At 40.8% G+C, this 22,561-nt stretch overlaps 2 protein-coding genes across 3 annotated transcripts in view; both read right to left on the reverse strand.

The window, feature by feature from the left end:
* The window catches only part of nectin3b (nectin cell adhesion molecule 3b), a 33,816-nt gene extending 27,041 nt beyond the window's left edge, over positions 1–6,775 (reverse strand). For both annotated transcript variants that reach the window (XM_079507681.1, XM_079507680.1), the window contains exon 1: positions 6,505–6,775. In XM_079507681.1, the coding sequence (XP_079363807.1) occupies positions 6,505–6,589 (85 nt within the window). In that variant the 5' untranslated portion in view covers positions 6,590–6,775. The remainder of the gene's footprint in view (positions 1–6,504) is intronic.
* Positions 6,776–9,637: 2,862 nt separating this feature from the next.
* ppme1 (protein phosphatase methylesterase 1) lies at positions 9,638–18,414 on the reverse strand. Its single transcript, XM_079507690.1, has 14 exons — positions 18,047–18,414; positions 16,747–16,840; positions 16,083–16,175; positions 15,897–15,954; positions 15,293–15,344; positions 14,513–14,667; positions 14,273–14,363; positions 13,604–13,669; positions 12,995–13,133; positions 12,251–12,380; positions 11,336–11,380; positions 11,126–11,190; positions 10,932–10,999; positions 9,638–10,281 (listed from the first exon to the last, which is right to left on the reverse strand). Exons 1-14 carry the CDS (start codon positions 18,130–18,132, stop codon positions 10,278–10,280), a joined length of 1,146 nt encoding a protein of 381 aa, XP_079363816.1. The 5' UTR covers positions 18,133–18,414; the 3' UTR covers positions 9,638–10,277.
* Positions 18,415–22,561: the final 4,147 nt, after the last annotated feature.

Raw genomic sequence — 22,561 nt, forward strand, 5'->3', positions numbered from 1 at the left:
CTAATATAGAACAAGCTAGCTTTTTATGTTCCTTATCAGACATAATTATAGGCTAAAAGGTAAGCTTATTTACTCCATCCAGTGATGTTGAACACAACTGTCCAGACCCATTTTTCCCCAACATTTGGGGAAGTTGGCCGTCTCAGGCATGCTGTGGCAGCAGTGTTGATTTTGTCGACTAAAACTAAGACAAGAAATGTGAACTTTTTTCACAGACGAAAACTAAATGGAAACTACATGAAAATGAAGCTACGATGACTAAAAGTGAGACTAAATATATTGACAACATCGTCGACAAATACAAAACTATACTAAAATGTTTGCAACCAAGTAATTTTACACTTGGTTGCATGCTGAAAATAGCCGATCTACATACAAGCTCACAACGTGTCGCGACGCGTTGTGAGCTTGCTATTTTCAGCAAGCGTAAAAACGACGTCATTACGACGGCATCAAGGCCCGCCAAAATACATTTTAGTCGACTAAATCAACTGTAGATTTAGTCGACTAAAATCTTATGATATTTAGTCGACTAAAACTAGACTAACACTAAAACATTCCAGGTGACTCAAATGTGACTAAACTACAGTAAGTGAAAACTATTCAAGAGACTAATGACTAAAACTAAAATCAAAATCTGCGGCCAGAAACAATGCTGATGACGTCGGTGGAGATTACAAAGCAAATGGAAACTACAGCCTCTCTCTTCCCGGAAAGTTAGCATGCTACAATAATAGCCTTTTAATGAATCAATTAAAAAAAAAGGAAAAAGTTTAGTTTGTGTAGTGGTATTCTCCTTCAAGGCCTATAGGCATTAGCTGTGAGTAAGTATGCATCTATTTTACATTGTAAAGCACAAGGTCAAACACCTCATTGACATGTACAGCAGACTTGATGCAGCGTGGAAATATAGGAAACTGCTGCTCTGCACCAGAACGTGAACTTTGAACTGGAGATTCATGTGAGTGTACATTAGGGATGGTCTGCTCTTCTGGCTTGGTTCCATTAGCGATACTACTTTGGGGGCATACATTTTTCATGCATACCATAGCCCATTTTAAATTAGTCGAGACAAACGTCATGTGCAAAGTGTTTAATTTCAGCCCAAAATTAATATTCACATGACTGTAAATTAAGTGTATAGATAAATACCTGCATTTTGATCTGTTGCCAGAGGCAGATACATAATCTTTGATTGGTACGGCATCATTTCAGTACCAAGAGGGTCCATAAACATGACAGTTTGGTCACATCGGCCAGAGTGCACTGTGATGCCTCAACAACATATTGCCCATTTGGGCAATATGTTGTAATTAATTGGCAATTAGACTAGGCTGCCTATGGCACTAGTTTTCCTCCCCTAAAGCAGGGGTTCTCAACCCGTGGGTCGCGACCCCTCGGGGGGTCGCCAAATTATTTTAGGGGGTCCCCAAATTATTTTCAAAAAGAAGAAAAAAAAGAAAAAAGATGTTTTTTTAAATTTTATTTTCACGATTTTTCAAAAATAGCAGACCTACAAGCTCGTAGCGCGCCACTCGCGCTATGAGCTTGTAGATCTGCTATTTTTCAATAGCTAAATTATAACAATGCTTAAAACACCAAAATGGTTTAAGGTTATTGTAGCAGTCAATTTATATTGGGGTCGGGAGGGGGCGGGGCGGGGGTCCCGAGACATTGCCAAAGCATTTCCGGGGGTCCCCGGCCAAAAACGTTGAGAACCCCTGCCCTAAAGTATGCTTAAGTATGCTGTTGGTGGCACTATAACAGGCCAATGTGAAAATGGATGGGATATATTCCTCAGCCTAGTAGAAAAGTCCATGAAAGATTTCATGTAAATTGCATGCTGCAATCTGGAGGAGTAATATCAAAAAAATGTGTTTTACAAAAGTCAGCCTCCTGGTGGCGCTATAACAGGCTGTTATGGAAAGTTTGGGGCAGAGGTTCATTGTTGGCATCCAGGGAGTGTGTGTGCAAAATTTGGCATCGACCGGGTTAACGGTGCCGGAGATTAGCTGTTAACTGCAAACTTTGAAAGCCAATGTTAGCCAATTAAGATGGGATATGAAATATCGGACAGATCCGTCTTGAACACATGACTATAGAGATAGTGTATAATGATTTACGGGATTTTTGGACAGAATCTGGAGTAGTAATATCAAAAAATGTGTTTTAGAAAAGTCGGCCTCCTGGTGGCGCTATAACAGGACATTCTGGTAATTTAACGGTGCCGGAGATTAGCTGTTAAGAGACGGGACGGACGGACGGACGCACACACACACACACACACACAGTCTCACACACGGACGGAGTGAAAAACATACTCTCTCCCCATGCCTTCGGCCTGGTGGAGACAAAAATGCTTGTCTCCAGGACAAGCATATGTCATGCTCTTTGCAGTCCGCATCCCGAATGCAATTGTTGTCATTCCTCGGAAAATGGGACATTGTAAGCTTTGCGTTATTAAATACTGAAGAAAATAGTGCAGAGGTCTTACATTTTTCTCTAAAAACTACATCTCTAGGATAAAAATAGGGTGTGCTGAACTTAAGCTCCTTTACTGACTAAAGGGAGTTATATTCCAACTCGTTCCGTCAAAGGGTTAGACTTTAGCCTAAACAAACTTGTGAGCTGATCATAAGATCCAGACAAGACTCATCCTTTCATAGGTGGTGACTCATGATAAGGTGTGAACTAGAGTCCAACCGATGCCAGATTATTGAGTCCAATGCTAATCCAGAGTTTGGAGAGTCATAAAACACTGATTACCAATGTTTTTGACAGATTTCTTTAAAAGGGCAAAGTGCACAAGGAAATATTTGCACGTCCATTTAGCTCGCCTCTGATGCAAATGACCAGTAATGACCACTCCTCTTGCTCCTCATGTTTGGGGTAATTTTAACATCTACTCGTACTCAGGCGTGTGTGTTTCACCCCAGAGACAGTCATTAAGTTGCTTGATTCAGTATTTAGATATTTGATATGAATTTTAATCAGACACATCCCCTTCCTCTACAAACAGATTGTAACTTAAAACTCCATTTTAACCATGTTAGACTCATTGAAAACAGATCTGTCGTCCACTCCTTGGCCCGTGTTTGTTTGTGCAATTACTAATTTATGTATTTTACTTAAAAAACACATTTCTAAAAGAATAAATGAAAAAACACGACTAGTCGGCTACCTCGCGCATTAGAAGGACAGTATTAGTCACCAGAACCAAGGACGTGTGTTTTCATATACAGTATATAATATACAAGTGTAAATTGAATAAATTGCTGCTGCTGATAAATTGATGCTGCTGAGCAAGAGCAGCGTATGGGATTTTTCTTCATTAAAAAGAACAAAATCTTGAAATCATGTTCTTTTTTTAAATACTTATTTGATAAAAGTTTGAGAACATGTCACGTGTAAGCAAAAAAAAGCAACAAAAAAACTTCAATGTGAAAAGGACATTTAACTTTATACAAAGAACAAGCAAACAAGTAAAAATACAAACTTTTATTTAACAACTTGCAGTCGCAACAACTTAAGACCTATTCAGGAATGTTAAACCCCCCCCCCCCTCCCCCCCCCGTCAAGTGAGGCGCGCTCTTATCATCATGATCACATTCCGTGCTCAACCAATCAAATCACAAATCACAAATGTCATTCCGGCCAACCACTTTTGGCAATTCACTTTTTCTGCCCTCACTTTTATCTTCAATATGTACTTTGCTCAGCCAATCAAATCGCAATGGGGTGATCAGCCAATCACAAGCCAATGTTTGTGTTCACACTTCAGTTCACACAAACCCGGAAAGCTGGGCATAGGAGGTGCTAGCGCCCCTCAAAAAAAGAATTAGACGGTGTACAATCTCACAATGGTGCCGTGTTGTGAGCTTGTCGATAGGGCTATTTTTGAGATTCGTTCAACAAATTTCCCACAACAGGAATGCCAGGTCGAGTCAACAATGGCTCTAGTGTCCCTGAAGTTAGTTCAGCTTTTGATGCTGAACTTTGAGAGTGCTTTCCTTAATGAGAAGTCATCCAGCAAAGCCAAGTGTGTTAGTTATGTAGAGTACAATAAAGGGAAATACCAATATACAGTATTCATTTGAATTCAAACCAAATAAACCAAGGATAGCATTGGTCCGAACGACAACCTACCTCAAACCCTCACCCTAACCCTAACCTCCCACGGGGCAGCACACCTAAACCTAGCCCCTCTCGGAACCCTCGTAAAAGGTTTCTGACATTTGGATGTTTACCTTTTACGGAGGGTCCCTTCTCAGTTGTCGCCCGCAACATGGCGATTCTGGGATACACACGGACTTGGCCTCGCATATGTCCTTGCTGCGCTATTTGAGTGATGGTTATATGTCTCTAAAGAAGCATATATCGGCAATAGGAGACAACGGAGACAACAAAATCCTCAGCGAACGGCGCAGAAGCCGTTAAGTACTTTGTTAGACCGTTTTGGCAGCTCTGAAAAACATCCTGCATGTATGCGGTCGGCCAATCAGAGGCAGTAACTAGGACGTGCAGCTAGCCAGCCACCGCTCGGGAGGCGGGACATGGGAAGTGAGGAAGAGAGAATTTCAGAGCTGCCAAAACGGTCTAACAAAGGCTTCTGCGCCGTTCGCTGAGGTTTCCGTTGTCTCCGTTGTCTCCTATTGCCGATATATGCTTCTTTAGAGACATAACCATCACTCAAATAGCGCAGCAAGGACATATGCGAGGCCAAGTCCGTGTGTATCCCAGAATCGCCATGTTGCGGGCGACAACTGAGAAGGGACCCTCCGTAAAAGGTAAACATCCAAATGTCAGAAACCTTTTACGAGGGTTCCGAGAGGGGCTAACCTAAACCTAACCCCAACACTCTCCCGACCCCCAGCGCACCTCGGACCAATGCTCCTTCGAACCATAGTATGCCTCCCGGATTAATAAGTATTACGTTCTGAAACAAAATTATGAAAATGACGTGACATATCAATATTCAACATTAAGCGATATGTGTTGCTAAACCATGCAGATTGCAGACTCACCATGAATGTTAACATAAATACTAATACAGGTGCTCTGTGGAGCAAGGGTAAAGTATACCTAGTACCCATCAACGAGGAATCTAGGTTCGAATCCACCGTGGTGAATCTGGCTTACAGAGTGTCTACTCTAGGCCTATATGAACACAATTGGACATATTTCGGAGGGCAAGCTTTGTCACTCAATGGTACTAGGGTCAGGGTGGTAGTAGGGTGCGTCCTCCCAGTGGGGGCTCCTCACGGACAGGTGAGCCGTGGCAAACAGTGGGAGGAATTAATTGGTTTGGTATAATGATTAAATTGGGAGAAAATGGGGTAAAAATAAATAGTTGGCTACTCTTAATTTATAATAATGACATTCTTCATTTTCCCCCCAGAGGTCAAAGTGGTTAGGGTTTGTTGTATCCCATGAGATAAGATATGACATATCACACTCACAGGTCAATTGTCATATGCAAAAATAAACAATGTGTGCTACTTTTGTATGGGTTTATACTATGTTAGAAAGCAGCCAGTGTGTAGTCAACACGCAGCAGGCACTGAAATGATTCTATACCTTAGTAAGCCTACTGGCTGACAGTGACAATATAGTCGGTTCGGGTTGACTGGGTTGACTATGATGAATTCCTGTTCTATGACTATATAGAAGTGTCTATTTGTACGTCTCTAAATGTTTTGATGAATTGAACATGGTGGACCCTCTTGTAAACAAGTGTAATGCTTAATTGGGTCGTCCACTCACAGTTAACAGTCTTTGTATTGAGTTTGTGCTGGAAATGTACTGTAATTCTGCAAACTGTTAATAAATATTTCAATCAATCAATCAAAATGGGATGCTGGGCTTCCAAGAGTTTGCTTCTTGGGGGGGGGGGGGGGGGTTAGTAAATTAACAATGACGTCATCCTTTTAACTAATATGGGCATAAAGAGTCTGCGATCCACTGTGAGCACCGTGTTGCCGCCTCTAAATATTTCACACTGACATCCACGGAGGGCCAAGTTAAAATGCTAACATTTGAAATTATATACCTGCCAAAGGATGAGGGATGAGATTCTGGAGCCAACATGGCTGCCACTCTACATACAGTGACCTAACTGCTCACGGTTTCTATGGAGTGTTTCTATGGTAGCAGCCCGCCGGGGCCACACCGCCGTCATCTGCGGCGGCGCTATCATTCCAAAGCACTGAAGGACTTGGAAGTTCGTTGCAAGTTCTCTTTGAGTCTTTGGTCTTCAAATGTCCGTCTTACTTATTTATTTTTAATACGCCAATAATGATATGGCTTTAAAATGTATATTGCCTTCACTTTAGTCTGTACCCCAAAGTTATAACTGCATAAATAAATAAACATGCCGAGAGTGCACTCTCCCATGCAGGGCGCGCCGAGACAACCCCGCCGGCTGCAGGTTTCAAAAACTGCACACAACTTCTGCTTATAGGCAGAAATAAATAAATACCAACTACCTGAGCGTGCATGACGTACCTGTGATGCTGTACAGTACGAGGTGAAATAAAGCCACCTTGCACCGGCGACGTGGGCAGCTCGTCCAGTGACAGGACAGTGACATTTTTTTTCTCAAAGCGGTGTTGTCTTCTTTCTTTCACAAAGCAGCAGACGCGTGTACGTTCCCATTGAATGCTATCTGCTCAACTATGCAACCTCCTCGGCAACAACTCCACCAAACTGCATGTGGAGGACCGTACCATCACACAACACCCAGCAGGGAGAGAATAAAGGCCTGTTGGACGGTACCATGACTAAACACTGAGCAGGGACGGGGAGCTCACCTAAAACTATATAGAGGTCCACCCACGAAGAATGAACATTACGTCATGCTTGTTGAGAGCCGCACATATTCGATTGTGTGTAATTATTTTTCTTTGTTACACCCCTCCCCTCCCTGTCTCGGTCACTTCATTTAATGGTAAAATTATCGTTTGTGTTTAGTGGTAGGCTATAATATTATAGGACCAACAAGTGGATGTAACCTGGAATGATGCTTGACATCATGTACATCAGTGAAATGAAAAAAATGAACCGTTCACAGATACTGGCTGCAAAATGTATAAATATATATTTAGGAGTTGTGTAGAGAAATATTGTGATTAGGCGGCAAACACGAATGGCCTGCCCTTAGCGAATGATTATTGCACATGCAGAATAACGTTTCTTTTCAGTTTTGTCTGCTTTTATTTAGCCTGCCCGCTTATGTGCCGACCGACGACACGTGAATGATGTGGTACCTCGTAACCTCGATGTCCGCAGCCCAGTGAAGCAAGTTAATCCTTGCGAAGTAAATGCGGGGTCACGGCTCACCCCTCCTGCTGTCACAAAGCTAACCAGGTCATTGCTTTAATTTGAGTCGCACTGTGTTGTCCTCTCTAGTCTAGAGAGCCACAAGGGACACAATTACGCGCCTCTCCTATTAATCCCCCCTATATAGTGGTTGCAGTGTTCATATGTGAGTATCATTCTAGTAGGCTATATAGAGAATATCAATGCCGTACTGCTCAGATTCAAAACGACTTGCACTCATATTAAAGTTATGTTGTGGTCACAAAAGCTGAAGCATTTCACAAGACAGTCTCAGACTCAGCCACATAAGTATAGGTTTTAAGCTTGAGGTCAATTAGCTTCTAGGCCTAAAAACCCAAACTGAAGTCATTTAGCCTGAACAGTTCAGTATGGCTATTACTTCGAATCGTCTTCATAAGTTTGGGTTGTACTTGTAGACGTTCCATCTGAGCAGTTTCCATTTATTGGGACAAGTGTGGGGGGTTATTTATTTAACCATTTATTGCCACCTCAGCAAACCCAGTTTCCTTATCTTTCTAATAACCTCAGTAAAATGTATAGGACTATACATAATCTGAGCAACACAAAATACCACTGGTGTAGACTTGTAGATATAGAAGGTTCAATGTTCTTTATTGTTTGTGCACAGCACAAGTTCATAAGAGAATAATGTGCCTTTGTTAATAGCATATTAGCATCTTGGACAATTGCGGCAGGCCGGCAGCATAGATAAAACAAGTGATTGTTGGGCGTGTGGACTGGGTGGGACCAAAGACAAATATGGGACCAAAATAATAATATCAATAATGAAAAAGCGTATGAGCATGCATGAAATGGCTTCAAAGTAATTAACAGAAACCAAACACATGCATAGCCTATGTCAGTAAACAACCCCTTCTTTTCTCCCCTTGATACTGCTCCTTTCTCTCTGTGGAATGTTGTTCAAGGCCTCAAGTGCCCTCTCATGAGGGTAAGGATGTATGGAGAGGGTTCTGAATGATCCCGAAGTAAAAGATCAGTTAAATTAGACCACCTGTCCCTTCAAACCATTCTGTTGTTCTATGGTTCGGCTCCCCCTGCCTTGTTTACCCACATAAACTGGTCTCTCTTGTCTGTCCCCTCCACTATCCTTTTTCTGGTGCCATCGGCCTGGCCCTACACTACACAGTATCTGAACCATGGACAGGAACTGAGAGAACATACAGCTAGCTATGAATGTAAAAACGTTCAATAACAGCCATTGGTGGATAGGATAGTTGTACAATAGGCCTATGTACAACATACACATACACTAGACTATAGCAGTCAAATCCAGTATCCATTTAAAATGTAAACATATAGCTGAGCTGTTAAAATAGCATTCCGGATTGTACTGTGCAGAAAAACACAACCGTGGCGACTGATGGGAAACTTATGAAGCTGTGGCGACATCTGCTGGTCAAAACAATAAATGCATAAAAATACTTTTGGCAATCATGTAGTACTGTAGGCTACTGTATATTCCCATCTAATCGATTTAACCCTGCATTTAACTGAATTTAAATTGTATTCAGTGTTGATTTCGTCGACTAATACTATGACAAAAAAAAATTAAACTAAACTAAAATGAAAACTAAGAAGACTAAGACTAAATCTATTCACAATTTTGTCAAGAAATAAAAACTAGACTAAAATGTTAGGGAGGAGGGACTAGTGGACAAGAGAAGTAAAAGACAAGTAATTTTACACTTGGTTGCATGCTGAAAATAGCAGATCTACAAGATCTTGTTGTGAGCTTGTAGATCTGCTATTTTCAGCAAGTGTAAAATCAGCCATTACAGCGGCATCGAGGCCTGCCAAAATACATTTTAGTTGACTAAATAAACTGTACTTAGTTGACTACATTTTTTTATTTAGTCGACTAAAACTAGACTAACACTAAAACATTGCAGGTGACTAAAATGTGACTAAAACTAAATGAAAACTATTGAAGACTAAAATCTAAATTAGCTGTCAAAATCAATACTGATTGTATTTTAGGTGAAAGAAAAGAACAGGTCAATTTCTTTTTAAATGACTCAACCTGTGCTACTTAACCTGTTATCTGTAAAGAAGAAAAAAACATATTTGCATATTTCTCTCTCTCTCTCTCTCTCTCACATGTTACTAAATCAAGCTGTGAATCAAAGTGATAGTTGAATTTTGTATTACAAAACATTATGGTGGAGATGTTTGGTTAGATTCATAGTAGTCATTCATGTAGACCAAATAATGCTTCTATAGCAACTTGACTCTTTGTGACACAAGGGCCAGCCTTGTTAAAGACCCAGAAGGCTCTTGTGATGAAGTGTGAAATAAATCAAAATCACGCGTTTTTCGGAAAACCGACGGAAAAACGTCGCTAAAAATCAGAAAACGCGTCCAGTGTGCAGGGACCTTTACGGTGGCCTTTGGATCATAATGTACATGAATAAATTCACAACATTTGGGAGCATTCAAAACAGTGTGCACTGTGCAGATTTTCTCTTCTTTCTCATTGGCTTTTGTCAATAGACAAAGAGTTTTTAATTTTTTTTAATAATGTGATATACTGTAGCAAAAAGTTAAGTAGATGTCTGTTGGTGTTTTGTTTTTCTATATCCATCTTTAATCATCATTCTTTAAATCCAAAATATTAAACACATATCACAACATTCAATCACGTCAAAATAGACCAGAAACAATGATTGCGTCAAAGGTATAAAAACAAATAAGAAAAAGATTAAGATCTTGGGCAAGCAAAGCCAAATCCATGCATTCCAAAGGAATCTAATAAAATAAGGCAAAGCTGGAAGGTGCAATAATAATAACAATAATAATAATAATAATGTTTATTGTACTTGTAATATTTTCTTGAGTTTGGTGTTAAATTGTACGATGTCCATGGATCTCCACACATTTTCTCTATGGCTGCTGGCTATGTGTATACTGGACACTGTAAATTAGCTGTAAAAGAATGATCAACAACATTAAATGTATTTTTGTCCTCATAATTTCAGATCCAATACTCTCATATACTGTATAATATTATGAACCCTTTGTGAGGATCAGAGATCAGATTGGTGTAATTCAAATAGCGGTATATAAATACTAATTGCTGTAACCCCAATGAGCCATTTCATATTTAAATGAGTGCAGATCATTCTGGCTCAAGTTAATATTGAAAGATACAACTAATTCAGTCTCAAAGCTCCCCCCCGGTTAAGGCAGATGGTGGTCGATTTGGTGCTGTATAAATTAAATTGACTGGATTTGATAAATAGACAATACTACTACCGTATTGTGCTGAATATAAGACGACTCTGATTATAAGACGACCACCATTTATCAAGACTCATTTGTGGAAAAAGAACATTGAATGTGAAATAGTCTAGTCCCCGATTATAATACGACCCCGTTTGTTGGGATATTTCCATTGGAGAAAAAATCTTAAAAAAGTCTTATAAATATTCAGGCCAATAGGGGTAAATTACATGATACTACTCATGCATGCCTTGGCTTATACCGTATGATCATCAGTGCAGCTTGATATAAATCTTCATATAAAATCTAAATCTACCACAAGAACTGTAAAGTTAAATAGGATTTGCTCTTACCACAGGTATCCCTCCTTAAATTCAGTGAATTTGTGCCGGACCATAAATGATGCTATAGCATCTGCTACCTGGTAAGAAATAAGACGTTGAAACCAAAGCCCACTGCATCCTACAAACTGTCCTCTACAACAACTCAGAAAAATATTTTAGCCACAGTACTTGGTACTTGCTCAGGTAAATACAGTAAAACATACTTTTTCGGGAACATCCTCATGGACAGCATGGCCACACTGAGGAAGAACCTGCATCTGAAACTTCCCTGTAGAGAAACAGATTACCAATGGTTGCAAAATCATGAACCTGAACTTCATTATGAATTGCGATCTAAAGTCGTTGACATTGGTTTCACAATGACAGACAGAAAAGTGAAGAAGAATGAACCAAATGCATGCATCGCTCCTCACCTTGCATCTGCCCAATAGTTAAGTCTTTATCAAGCCTGTCCACTCCTATGGAGGACAGAAATTTAACATTTTTAGACAGTGGTGTTAACAGTGTGCCAGTGACTGAGAAAGGAGAGGCTGCACAGCTCGTAGTCACGATGCCAACAGTGTGCCAGTGACATACAGTAGTACTTTTGTCAGTGATACTGAACTTTGGTAGGCTTGAGTGCAATTGCTATTACTATATTACTGTATATGTAAACATCCAAATACCCTGCAATACCAAAACTAGTTGAAATCAATAATAACTAGGAAAGGTGCTCCTCGGAGCACAGGTGTCCTATATAGTCCTATAGAGATAGTGTGTACTGATTTGCGTGATGTATGAATACAATCTGTAGGAGCAATATAAAAAATGGGTTTTGCAAAAATCAACCTCATGGTGGCGCTTTAAACAGGCCGTTTTGGAAAAGTTGGGGCAGAGTGTTTTTGCAGTTTCGTAGCGACCCACCAAAGGTCCGACAGTCATTAGACCGACAACCTACCCCAAACCCTAACCTAACCCTAACCGCAAGCACGACGCAACGCATGTCGGACCAACGCATGTCGGGAGCGACAGGTGATTTCCGCATATCGAACCTTTGGTGTGTCGGATAAGCGTGTGCAACACCCAGAGATTAACTGGTAACAATGGACGTAATCTTCGCCATGCTATTGCCTGGTGGACACAATAACTGTACAACATCACAACATAGCTCTGTACTCAAAATGTATTTAAAACATGTCGTGATGTACAGTCATGTTGGTTTGTTGTGCAGAACCTAGTGAAATACCGTGATAATTTGGACCACACCAACATGTCCAAATTCAATCTATTCGATGGCAGCATTCTTCAGCACAAACAGTGAAAAATAGTAGGTTTTGTAAAGAACTAACCAGCAAGGAGAAGCAGTTTAGGCACAGAGCAGGAGAGAAAGAGAGCAGACAAGCCTCTAAACCAGCCATCCCAGTATTTCTCCGTCTTAGACAGATCCACTCGCCAAGTAAAAACACTCTCCTTCTTCACCTGTATGGACAGAGTTCATGTTAACACACATACAGTACACACACACAAACTCTCAGTAAAAAAAGAACTCAGCTAGCTGAGCTGGCCCTATCCCTTAACTTAAACTAACCGTAAACCTTCACCGCAATCCTAACCCCCAAAAAACACTTTCTGGCTCACCTGCCAGTAAGGAGCCCCCACCGGGAGGATGCAGAACCTCCATCCTGCTCGTCCCGCCCAACACTCCCTGCTGACAGGTGCCTGACAAATATCACCCCCAGCCCGGATTCCCTCCCATAAACATGGGCCAATTGTGTTCGCAAAGCCGGATGCACCGCCGTGGATTCAAACCCTCTAGACTCCAGAGTGGTGGGCATTAGGGCTCTCTCTATCTTGCGCCACACTTATCCCTTATCCCTAAACTTATTTGCCATTTTATACTATTTTGAAAAACATTTTAAAATAGTTCTACTAGCCGATCTACATCGAGACGTTGTGAGCTTGTAGATAAATAGTAAAAAAAGGGGTGGCGCAAGATATAGCCCTAGGTATAGAAAACCTTTTCCTCATGCAGACTAGAAAAATGTCTTTTGGGACCCATAAAGTTAGTGAAACATAAGACAGACAGAACAAACCTCTTTGTCATCTTCTTTCAGTCTTTTATTGTTGGACCCTTCTCCTTCCCTTTCTTCTTCCTCTTCTTCTTCTTCTTCTTCTTCTATTATTCCTTCGATGCTGGTAGAAACACCTGTACTGATGACGGTCTCCTCCATTCTATAAATGTCGGAAGAGAGGATCACAAATAGTTGATTGGCTGAGAAGGTCAGACACAAGGGCAGCATCTGATACCGTACAGCCTACAGCAGGGGTTCTCAACCCGTGGGTCGCGACCCCTCGGGGGGTCGCCAAATTATTTTAGGGGGTCCCCAAATTATTTTTAAAAAATGTTTTTTTTTTTTTCACGATTTTTCAAAAATAGCAGACCTACAAGCTCGTAGCGCGCCACTCGGTGGCGCGCTATGAGCTTGTAGATCTGCTATTTTTAAATAGCTAAATTATAACAATGCTTAAAACACCAAAAGGGGTTCCCGCCCAAAATGGTTTAAGGTTATTGTAGCAGTCAATTTATATTGGGGGTCGGGAGGGGGCGGGGCGGGGGTCCCGAGACGTTGCCAAAGCATTTTCGGGGGTCCCTGGCCAAAAACGTTGAGAACCCCTGGCCTACAGTACCCACACAAACATACTTCATAACTTGACCTCCCATGGACACCCGTGCTGACTCTATGTTTCGGATCTGTCCACTCTTCACACTGAAAGAAATATGGAGTATATGGACATTTAATGCTGGAACATTTCATGAGTTACATTCTTGCTAATCTGTACCCTTTGGGAGTAAGAACAACTCTCAATGTCAGACTTTTAGCACACAAACACAAACACAAACAAAGCAGATTCTGTCAATAATATGACATTTCAAAAGCAGACAGTGATTTATTTTTACGGTGTGTCTCTGTGGAAGGCTAGCCATGTCTATAAAGAGGGTTGATCTGCGTTTGTGTCAATGTCAATCAGTGCCACATTTCTTGTGCACACTGCCAATAAGCCAAAGACGTACATCTACAAATCCTTCTTTCAGTTGATAATGGAAGTCAATGGGGCTCAAAACATCCATCATTTTATACAATTGGTAGGATTGGTGTTTGCAAACATTTTTGTGCTAAATATGTGAAGAGAGTTAGACCTGTTCGACCATGCAATGTAACTCAAGACTATTTTGGATTATCCCATTTTAATCAATGGAGCAACTATTGAAGATACATCCCCAATATTTGTTTAATAAGTTTAATAGTGCTTTAAGGCCATAGTCACTACTTTGACTATAAACTTAAAGTACCCTATGCATTTTGTTTTACCTCCATTCAATGGCATTCTCCAGGGACTTGAAAGTCTTTGGCCGACTCCGGAGGAAATTCTGCATACTGTTCAAAGCATCCATTGCTGTGCCTGACCACAATCACAGGACGTTTTTCATGTTATACCAATTAGAAAAGTAATGGAAACCTGCTAAAGTGGAAGACAGCTAGAATAAAGAACAGTTAGAACACACACAGCTCTTACCAATTTATATCTACAACGCAAGCATGCGTGTTTACCTTCGACAACATCAATGACACAGAGGCCAAGTAGGGATGGTAAGTGATTGGCAGCTGCTGTGTGAACTCCGATAGCACCACCCATGCTGTGTCCGACAACCATGATAGGTGGAGGGTTTTCGCCGTACAGAGCCTCCACTACTTTACCAATATCCCTTTAAAAAAAAAAAAACAGCAAAATCTGTATTTTCATGCCAACTTTAACATGTTCACTTGTAATTTCCCAATAACTCAATCTAGTATTTCTGAATATAAACTGGCCTGACTGATAATAGTGAGGGAAAACTGAGATTCTAATGCTGTAAATCTGTGGAACATTTTGATGACAGGGACCCCCAAGTTGAAGTATTTGGCCAATAAAATAGGTTTTGCCAAGATCTTTCAACGAAAGATGTGGGGTAAAATGTAAGTCCTTTCATTCTAGCAAATAAGGAGACAGCAGCAGATGTTCATGGACAAACAAACTTTCCAACAGCATAGTAATAATAAACCTCAATGATGAACTACAGCATGGGGTCCCTTTTAACATCCCAAAACACTCCCGAGGCGTTGAGTAATGATCATGTATGGATGCAGCAAATCTTGTTCTTCCCCAATTCATCAAATAGTCGCGCTTTTAAGTAGGACGTTTTGGCACCTTGCCTAATGTAAATAATTTGTTTCCACACACAATCCTGCAAGTCTACTGTACATATGTCCCTCGTTTTCCTTTCTATGCAGCAAGGATAACAATAGAATAATGGAAGGAATGCGTTTGTGTTGTTTGACCGGACAACTTACTTGGCCATTGTGTCTGCAGAGATATCATCATCATCTTTCACTTTAGTGTCACCTGCAATACAGCAGAGAAAAGCATTTGACAATTTGTTACATCTGAGGCTAAAAAATGCAGGAGGCAGAGTAATCGGGAGGCAGAGTAAGAACGAATGTACTACCATGTAGACTCAACATTGAAAACAAGGCAATCTTGGCATTAAAAACATGGAAACCCAGGCAGGCATGCCACAAGTGCACTCAGCGTAAGCCGAAAAAGTGCCTGCTCAGAGCAGAGCAATGGCCGTACTGCCAGCTCAGTGCCATCCGAGTGGCATACCGAATGGATAAGAGGGGGAAATCAATTACCGGTATAATAATTCCGTCACCGACATTGTCAACATACAGTATGCAACAGGGCATCCTCAACCTCAACATGGGACACCAAAGTTACATGACCAATTGACCATGCTGCGAAATCTAACAAGGCATGACAGCATGCATTGCTGCGTTGGTTAGGAATATCCTTGTGCATGAGTCAAACTCTTGCACAAGGGAAGGGTAAATTCCTAGATATTATTCTACTTTGTTGACATAACCTTACACTTTCAGGCAACCTTCTACCACTTACCATGAGATCGCAGATCCATAGCCACCACCCTGCAAGTAATCCTGCTGAATATCACAGACTGCAAATGCACAAAGAAATTGAAATGGTTAACAACGATCAATCGAGACAAAACAGCTTTGAAATGTAATGCAGCACTGCAGATGTGGAGGTACCGTATGTCTTTTATTTTACAGTAACGTGGCTCACAGTGAACACAGCCCAGGAGAGAGCAGAGTGACCTCCTCCGTGGAGCAGGAGCAGTACAGGACCATGAGACCCGCTGCAGTAAATTCTGAACTGGTGCACGGAAGTCAAGGAAATAGATGAAAGTCTTATGACAAAAAAATTGTGTAATTGAAATCTACACATGATAATTAACTAAGCATAATATGCTCTTAATTAAGAGCAATGTATCATTAAGAGCATAATATACTCTGAATGATATTTTGCTATTACTACTATGCCACATATTATGTAGCAATAGGTGCTAAAAAGTTTCTGCCTGGTTCACTTCATATTCATACCTACGTTTGTTCACATACTGTATATGCAGTACCTGAACCTAACAGTAGCGTTCCACTGTTGACCAATGAGCAGCTCTATAACAGCATTTGGAGCTGACATGTTTAACTACTTTCAACCTGGCTTCCCGATTTTCACCAGAAAAAGAAAAGACACTGTGACACATTGTGAGTCTGTTGTTAAGGAGTGCGTATTGCTACTGTACTCTTGACTCACTATGCCAGACCAACCACCTGGCCTGGAGAACCAAAGCTGAAAACAGGCAGGCTCCTCTAACGTTTAGGTTACCAAGTCCACCCCACACCTCTAAAATTGGGTAAGAGAGAACATGAATAAGCATGAAGGATATATCTTTTCCATTCTCAGTTTCCACTTCGACGTCTTCCATTGTTTCAAAATACTGACTCCAGCACAATGGGGTGAAATCTTTTTTCCGTCCAGGTCTATGAGAAATGGGGAACAACAAGAGAGGTTTTAACTTGAACTGCATGTCAGCTGTTAAATACCTAATTGCAGGTTATATGGCTATAGGATTTGATTGCAATGACACAATGTAAACAAATTAATAGCAGTATACAAAATATAAACATTGCAGTCCAGACCACCATCCGACTCTCTTGATAGGAGAACTACATTATAGACAATATACATTAAATCATGTTTCCTGTATTTTCAGGGCAGCCTACAGTGCAATTTGTAGAAAGTTTCAAATAATTTTCCATCTACAAATCAAACTCTTGTTCAGTGTTTTAGTCGTAGTTAGAGGTAGATGCAACATTGCATCATATATACACCGTCTGTAAAGGGCTATATGATGAAACAAAAAAGCAGGGTGGAAAAAAACTAAAGAGAAGAAAAAAATCAGTCTGCTAATTATGTGTCCTCCTCCTGAGTCCTGACTGAGTCACGGTCACGACAAACAAGGGTAGAATGCTCTATCATCAATAACAACTGCCCACGCACATTTCAAGGTGGAGCGAAGCGTCATAGCAGGTTGCAATGTTGCATATCAATATGTAAACGTGAACGTTACAGAAACATGACGCATAGATAGGCTATACACCTGCCATCCTCATCACAGAACAGCAGGGATCTCCACTTCTCCACCACTGACAAAACAATCGTATTGCATTCCATTCAATATTATAAAACATGCAATAATACCATTTCAATCTACAATTAAAGAAAGACTCGTGTGTATTTGAACGTACAACAGTATTTCAAATCAATATAAAAAGATAAAACATTACCTGTACATATGTTATGTACCGTTTTTGTTTTGTAACTTAATTAGAATTAGACCTGTGGGCTGATGGCTTTAGAGACCTCACTCAACCTCGCACTGAAAAAAGGCTGTCACAACAATATTGTAATGTGGAGTGGACCATATCTATGGAGTGGACCACCGCAGCAGTTTCAAAATAATCTATGCAAACTGGGACAATGCATTGCAGCCGACAGCTCTCCAAACTCTGCCAAGTGTCTCTATGCTAAGCTAACATTATTGTAAAATAGGCTTATAAACCAGACACCTCTCTATGGCCTCATTGGAGAGAGGCAGATGGCTCTGTGCTCAGCGGGAATCTGAGGATAGGTATAGCTAACAAAGTTGATAGCATGCTAACACAACATATAGTGGCTAAACTCACCCCATTCTCATCTTGGACCCCGACTGCAAACCACCTCCCATTGGAGGTCTGGAGGTTAATAAATTCAAATGTAACTGTTTCTCCATGTCGTCGACAGTGTGGAGTTTGTTCTGTCAAGAACAATGCGATAGGAGCGCCCCCCTTTTTTGCAGCATATGATTCCTCCTCTTCAAACCCACAGTGAGAGGCACCACTCTCTCTCGTCCAGTTAAGGCTTAAGCACTTGGAAAATCTCAGCTATTTCGGGCTATACGAGTGCTTTGACGTTTTCCAACCAGAAGCAGTAGGCTACTGTCCACCTCAGCTCAGCCCACCATAATAGACCATATCATTCTTCTTCTTCGTTCAGTTATTCTGCCGTGGATTCTTCTTCTTCGTGGAAGAAAGAAATCTGACAGATTATGTGCTTGTATGGTTATTGGTGCCCTCCACAGGACAGTTTTTTTTTTAATCGATTTTAAAATATTTAATTTTATATTTTATAATGGAAGTCAGTAAAAAAAAAAAAAACAGATGTTAGGCGCCAGAGCATCCAGCGGTTGCTGGAAAAATGTTTACACACAATCTGACAACCCTGGGGTTTTCCATCGCTGGCAGCAGCAAGCTGCTAGAAGAGTCAAGAGTGTAGGCCGCAACCCCAGGGGGCATAGGGTTATCCATCACTCTTGCCTCCAAATGTGCCTGATGGTGGTATAGGGCAGGCTACCATTGCAGGCATAGGGCTGCTGAGCCACTGCTCCCTGACATCAAGCATGACTGGCAGTGCACCGTCTCTGTTGATGATGGTAACAACTAACAGGTGTCCCCACCGGTGCTCACATTGAAGAGAGTACAGACCCCCGTGTCCATGACCCCCCCTCCATTCACATGTTGTTGTTTTTTTCAATTACCTTTTTTATTTATTTTTTATATTTTGGGGGTGAAAAATAAATAATAATAAATACAAAACATAACATAAAATAAATGAAAAAAGTAATTTGAAAAATAAAGAGATCTAATAGACCATTTTGAATGGTATTTGCAATGAAACTGAGTAACTGACTCTGTAAGAAAGAAATTAATGCATACTCTCTCTCCTGTGAAAAGGAATAAATTCAAGTTCCATTCCACTGATTGAACAAAAGAGGGCAGTGTTACCAAAGTAAGTTTACTGAGTTTAAAGAACACAATTTACAACACGTAAATTAATGTTAATAAAGAAGAGAAGAGTACAGCAACATATCTCAACACAGGTATGACCATTTGGAAAATACTTTTTTTTACATTTGAAAAGGTATAAATTATTATTGTCTCCACCACGGCCTGTTATAGCGCCACCATGAGGCAGCTTTTCACATTTCTTACCTAAAACTGCACGATCTGCGTGAAGCGTTGCATGCACACTCCCTAGAGGCCAAGGACAAACCTTTGACCTGCATTTTCCACATCTGCCTTTTATAGCGCCACCAGGAGGCCGACTTTTGTAAAACACATTTTTTGATATTACTCCTCCAGATTCTGTCCAAAAATCTCACAAATCGTTACACACTATCTCTATGGTCATGTGCTCAAGTCGGATCTGTCCGATATTTCATATTCCATCCTAATTGGCTATAATTGGCTTTCACAGTTTGAACAAAAGCCTCAAATCATGAACGCAGCATGCAATTTACGTGAAATCTTTCACACATTTTCTTACTAGGCTGAGGAATATATCCCACCCTTTTCACATTGGCCTGTTATAGCGTCACCAACAGGTTGATTTTTGCAAAACACATTTTTGGAACAATCATCCAATTGCCATCAAAGGCGTATGAAGAAATGGCACCCTTTTCACATTGGCCTATTATAGCGCCACCAGGAGGCCACAACCTGACCTGCCCTGGTGGAGACCTGTGCCCCGAGGGGCACTTTTTCTAGTTATTATTATTATTATTATTACCAGTAAGATACCCTGAGGGCGAGAATTTGGGTGAGGTCGCGCTGAAACAACAGGTCTGGGAATGCCCATATATGGAATTTACGTTTTCGGGCGAAGTGTACCGATTAGTAAGGCCAGGCGGGGCCTCGGGCCAGCCCAGTTAGGGCCCAGGTAGGGCTGGGCCTTAATTTTCGGGCCTGTTGAGAACTCTAGTTTCCGCCGGCTGCCGGGCTTGGCAGCCGGCCTTTGTTCTTTGTTTTCAGCTCACAATCTGTCACAATGTGACTCGTTATGTGCTTGTAGATCTGCTATGTTTAAGGGGCGCTAACCCCTCTATATACAGCTTTAATGTTTGTGTTGTCTGTCATTAAAAATGCTATTGACAATGAACTGAGAACTAATGTTTGTGTTGTCTGAACAAACATTTAAAATGCCATTGACAATGAACTGAGAACTAATGTTTGTGTTGTCTGAACAAACATTTAAAATGTCATTGACAATGAAAGGAGAATTTACGTCATATGTGTCTGAGAAAATCAGCGTATGTCGGTGGGAACCTTTGGCCAATAAGGGACCACCATTCTTGATGATGATGTACGATAATTAGAGCGACCCTCACTTCACATGGGTGTGGTTTTTCACTCTATGTTCACGTTTTTGCTGAATTGTTTGCTTGTACTGTCATGCCCAAGCCCCCACATTAGGGACTGTAGGTTTAAAGTAGTTAAATCCCATGAGCTGATGTGATTAATACTTAATAGTGTAAAGGAAATTACATATTTCACTGATCCACGTACAATACAGTGTGGTGAGTGATGATGGGGGGTTGGGATAACTAGGCTTCTTGAGACACTCGCACACCGATATTCAATTTCATTTTCAGGGCCAGAGGGTGACTTCAGGGCTGTTGGGTTCGGCCAAATGACCAAGTTGTTTACCAGTCCAGCTATGTTCTCAAAGGTTACTGGACATTACAGTAACGGTACAGTATGTTCCCGGGGTACAACAAGTTTTAGCTGGAGGTGAAAAGGCAAATTCTGATTTAAGCTCAGTCTTTGAACAATCCATTGAACTTTAGGCCTGCCTAGGCTACTTAAACTATCTAGTCTTAGCCAACTAAAAATTAACACTGACATAAAATAAAATAAAACATAATTGCTCAGACTCTTCAACAAAGATGGCAAAAACAAACTTTGTTCTGTACTTTGTTCTAATACATACAATTGTATAGTACAAAACACTGAAGTCCTTAAACCAGAAACCTATAATGCTAACCCTAAACCCTAAGGTAAGTGGAGAACATAGAACCTGGGGGACATAGGGATGACCCCAAAAGGGGTATACAGGTGGGAAGATGACCCTCTCCTGTAACAAGTAACAACACGTCACTTTGTGACGGATGGATTTAGCCATTTCTGTATCTCATTTAAGGAAAGGAAGGGAAGTACAGAGTCAAGTCAGGAGATAATGAAGACCCACAGTGGTCGGAATGTTGTTTGAACTTTTAATACATTTTCTACTGGGAGCTGAGTTACAGTGTGCGAACTTCCCTTCCTTCCCTCCACCTCCAGTGTGCGTACTGTTGTTCAGCACCTGAAAAGTTTTTGTCAGGATGTGCGTGCCGTGCATCCCATTGGACTTAATCTCATTTAAGACATCTTCACCTAATACAAATATACCAAGGGCATTCAGATGTATGTTGCAGAACTGGCCAAGGAGCACAATTTTGAAAGTTAAGATTTGCGAAGAATTGGCACACTTCAGAGATGAAAGCAACGTTCTGACACACAGCAGCAGGTGATTGTTTAGGAGACACTCGTGGTTTGCATAGTTAACGGCTGGGCCTGAGTCTGACAGGGCCATGACCTACAGCTACCATGGAAAATCACACGTAGAGAGGAATGCCTGCTAAGGACGTCAGCACACCCAGCCTTCCTGGCATCTTGGACCTTACCCTTCTCTGCACGCAACCTCTCCTTTTGTGCTCCTTTTGTGTTCGCAAAACACGAATGGCCTGATTCTGATGTAATCAATCAATCAATAAATAAATCAATAAATCAATCAATCAATCAATCAATCAATCAATCGATTGCATACAGATGTCAGGTCCATTCCCCCACCCCAATGCATTGTATAGGGATGGACACAGCATATTGTATATTATCTTCCAAAGCACTGAGAAAAGGCTACAATACAAACAACACTCACTATATCATTATGTAAGTGAAAGCATAAAAGCATGCTTGGAATCCAGACAGGCCTACACTGGCTGATTGGCTATATACAGCAACCAATGGGATCATGAGACAACTTACGTCAGCATGTGATGTTGAGGCAAACAGTTTCTTGGAAAGTATAGTAGTAAATAAAATAACGAATGTGAGCATATGACAAATTGGAAGAAAACAAATTGCACAGTTCTTTAACACATATATTTAACAATAAAAAATAAATAAAAAAACATTATAGACAATGGTTCTAATAAAAATTAAATAAATCAACTTATTGTCAATTTTCTATTCTTCTTGTCTGTACTACTTTCCAATTTCACAAGTGAAAGTGAAAACCAAAACAGAGGATGAAAACGGTTCCAGGTTCCATTAGGTTCCATTAAA

The sequence above is a fragment of the Electrona antarctica genome (assembly GCF_951216825.1).
Source record: "Electrona antarctica genome assembly, chromosome: 8".
NCBI lineage: Eukaryota > Metazoa > Chordata > Actinopteri > Myctophiformes > Myctophidae > Electrona > Electrona antarctica.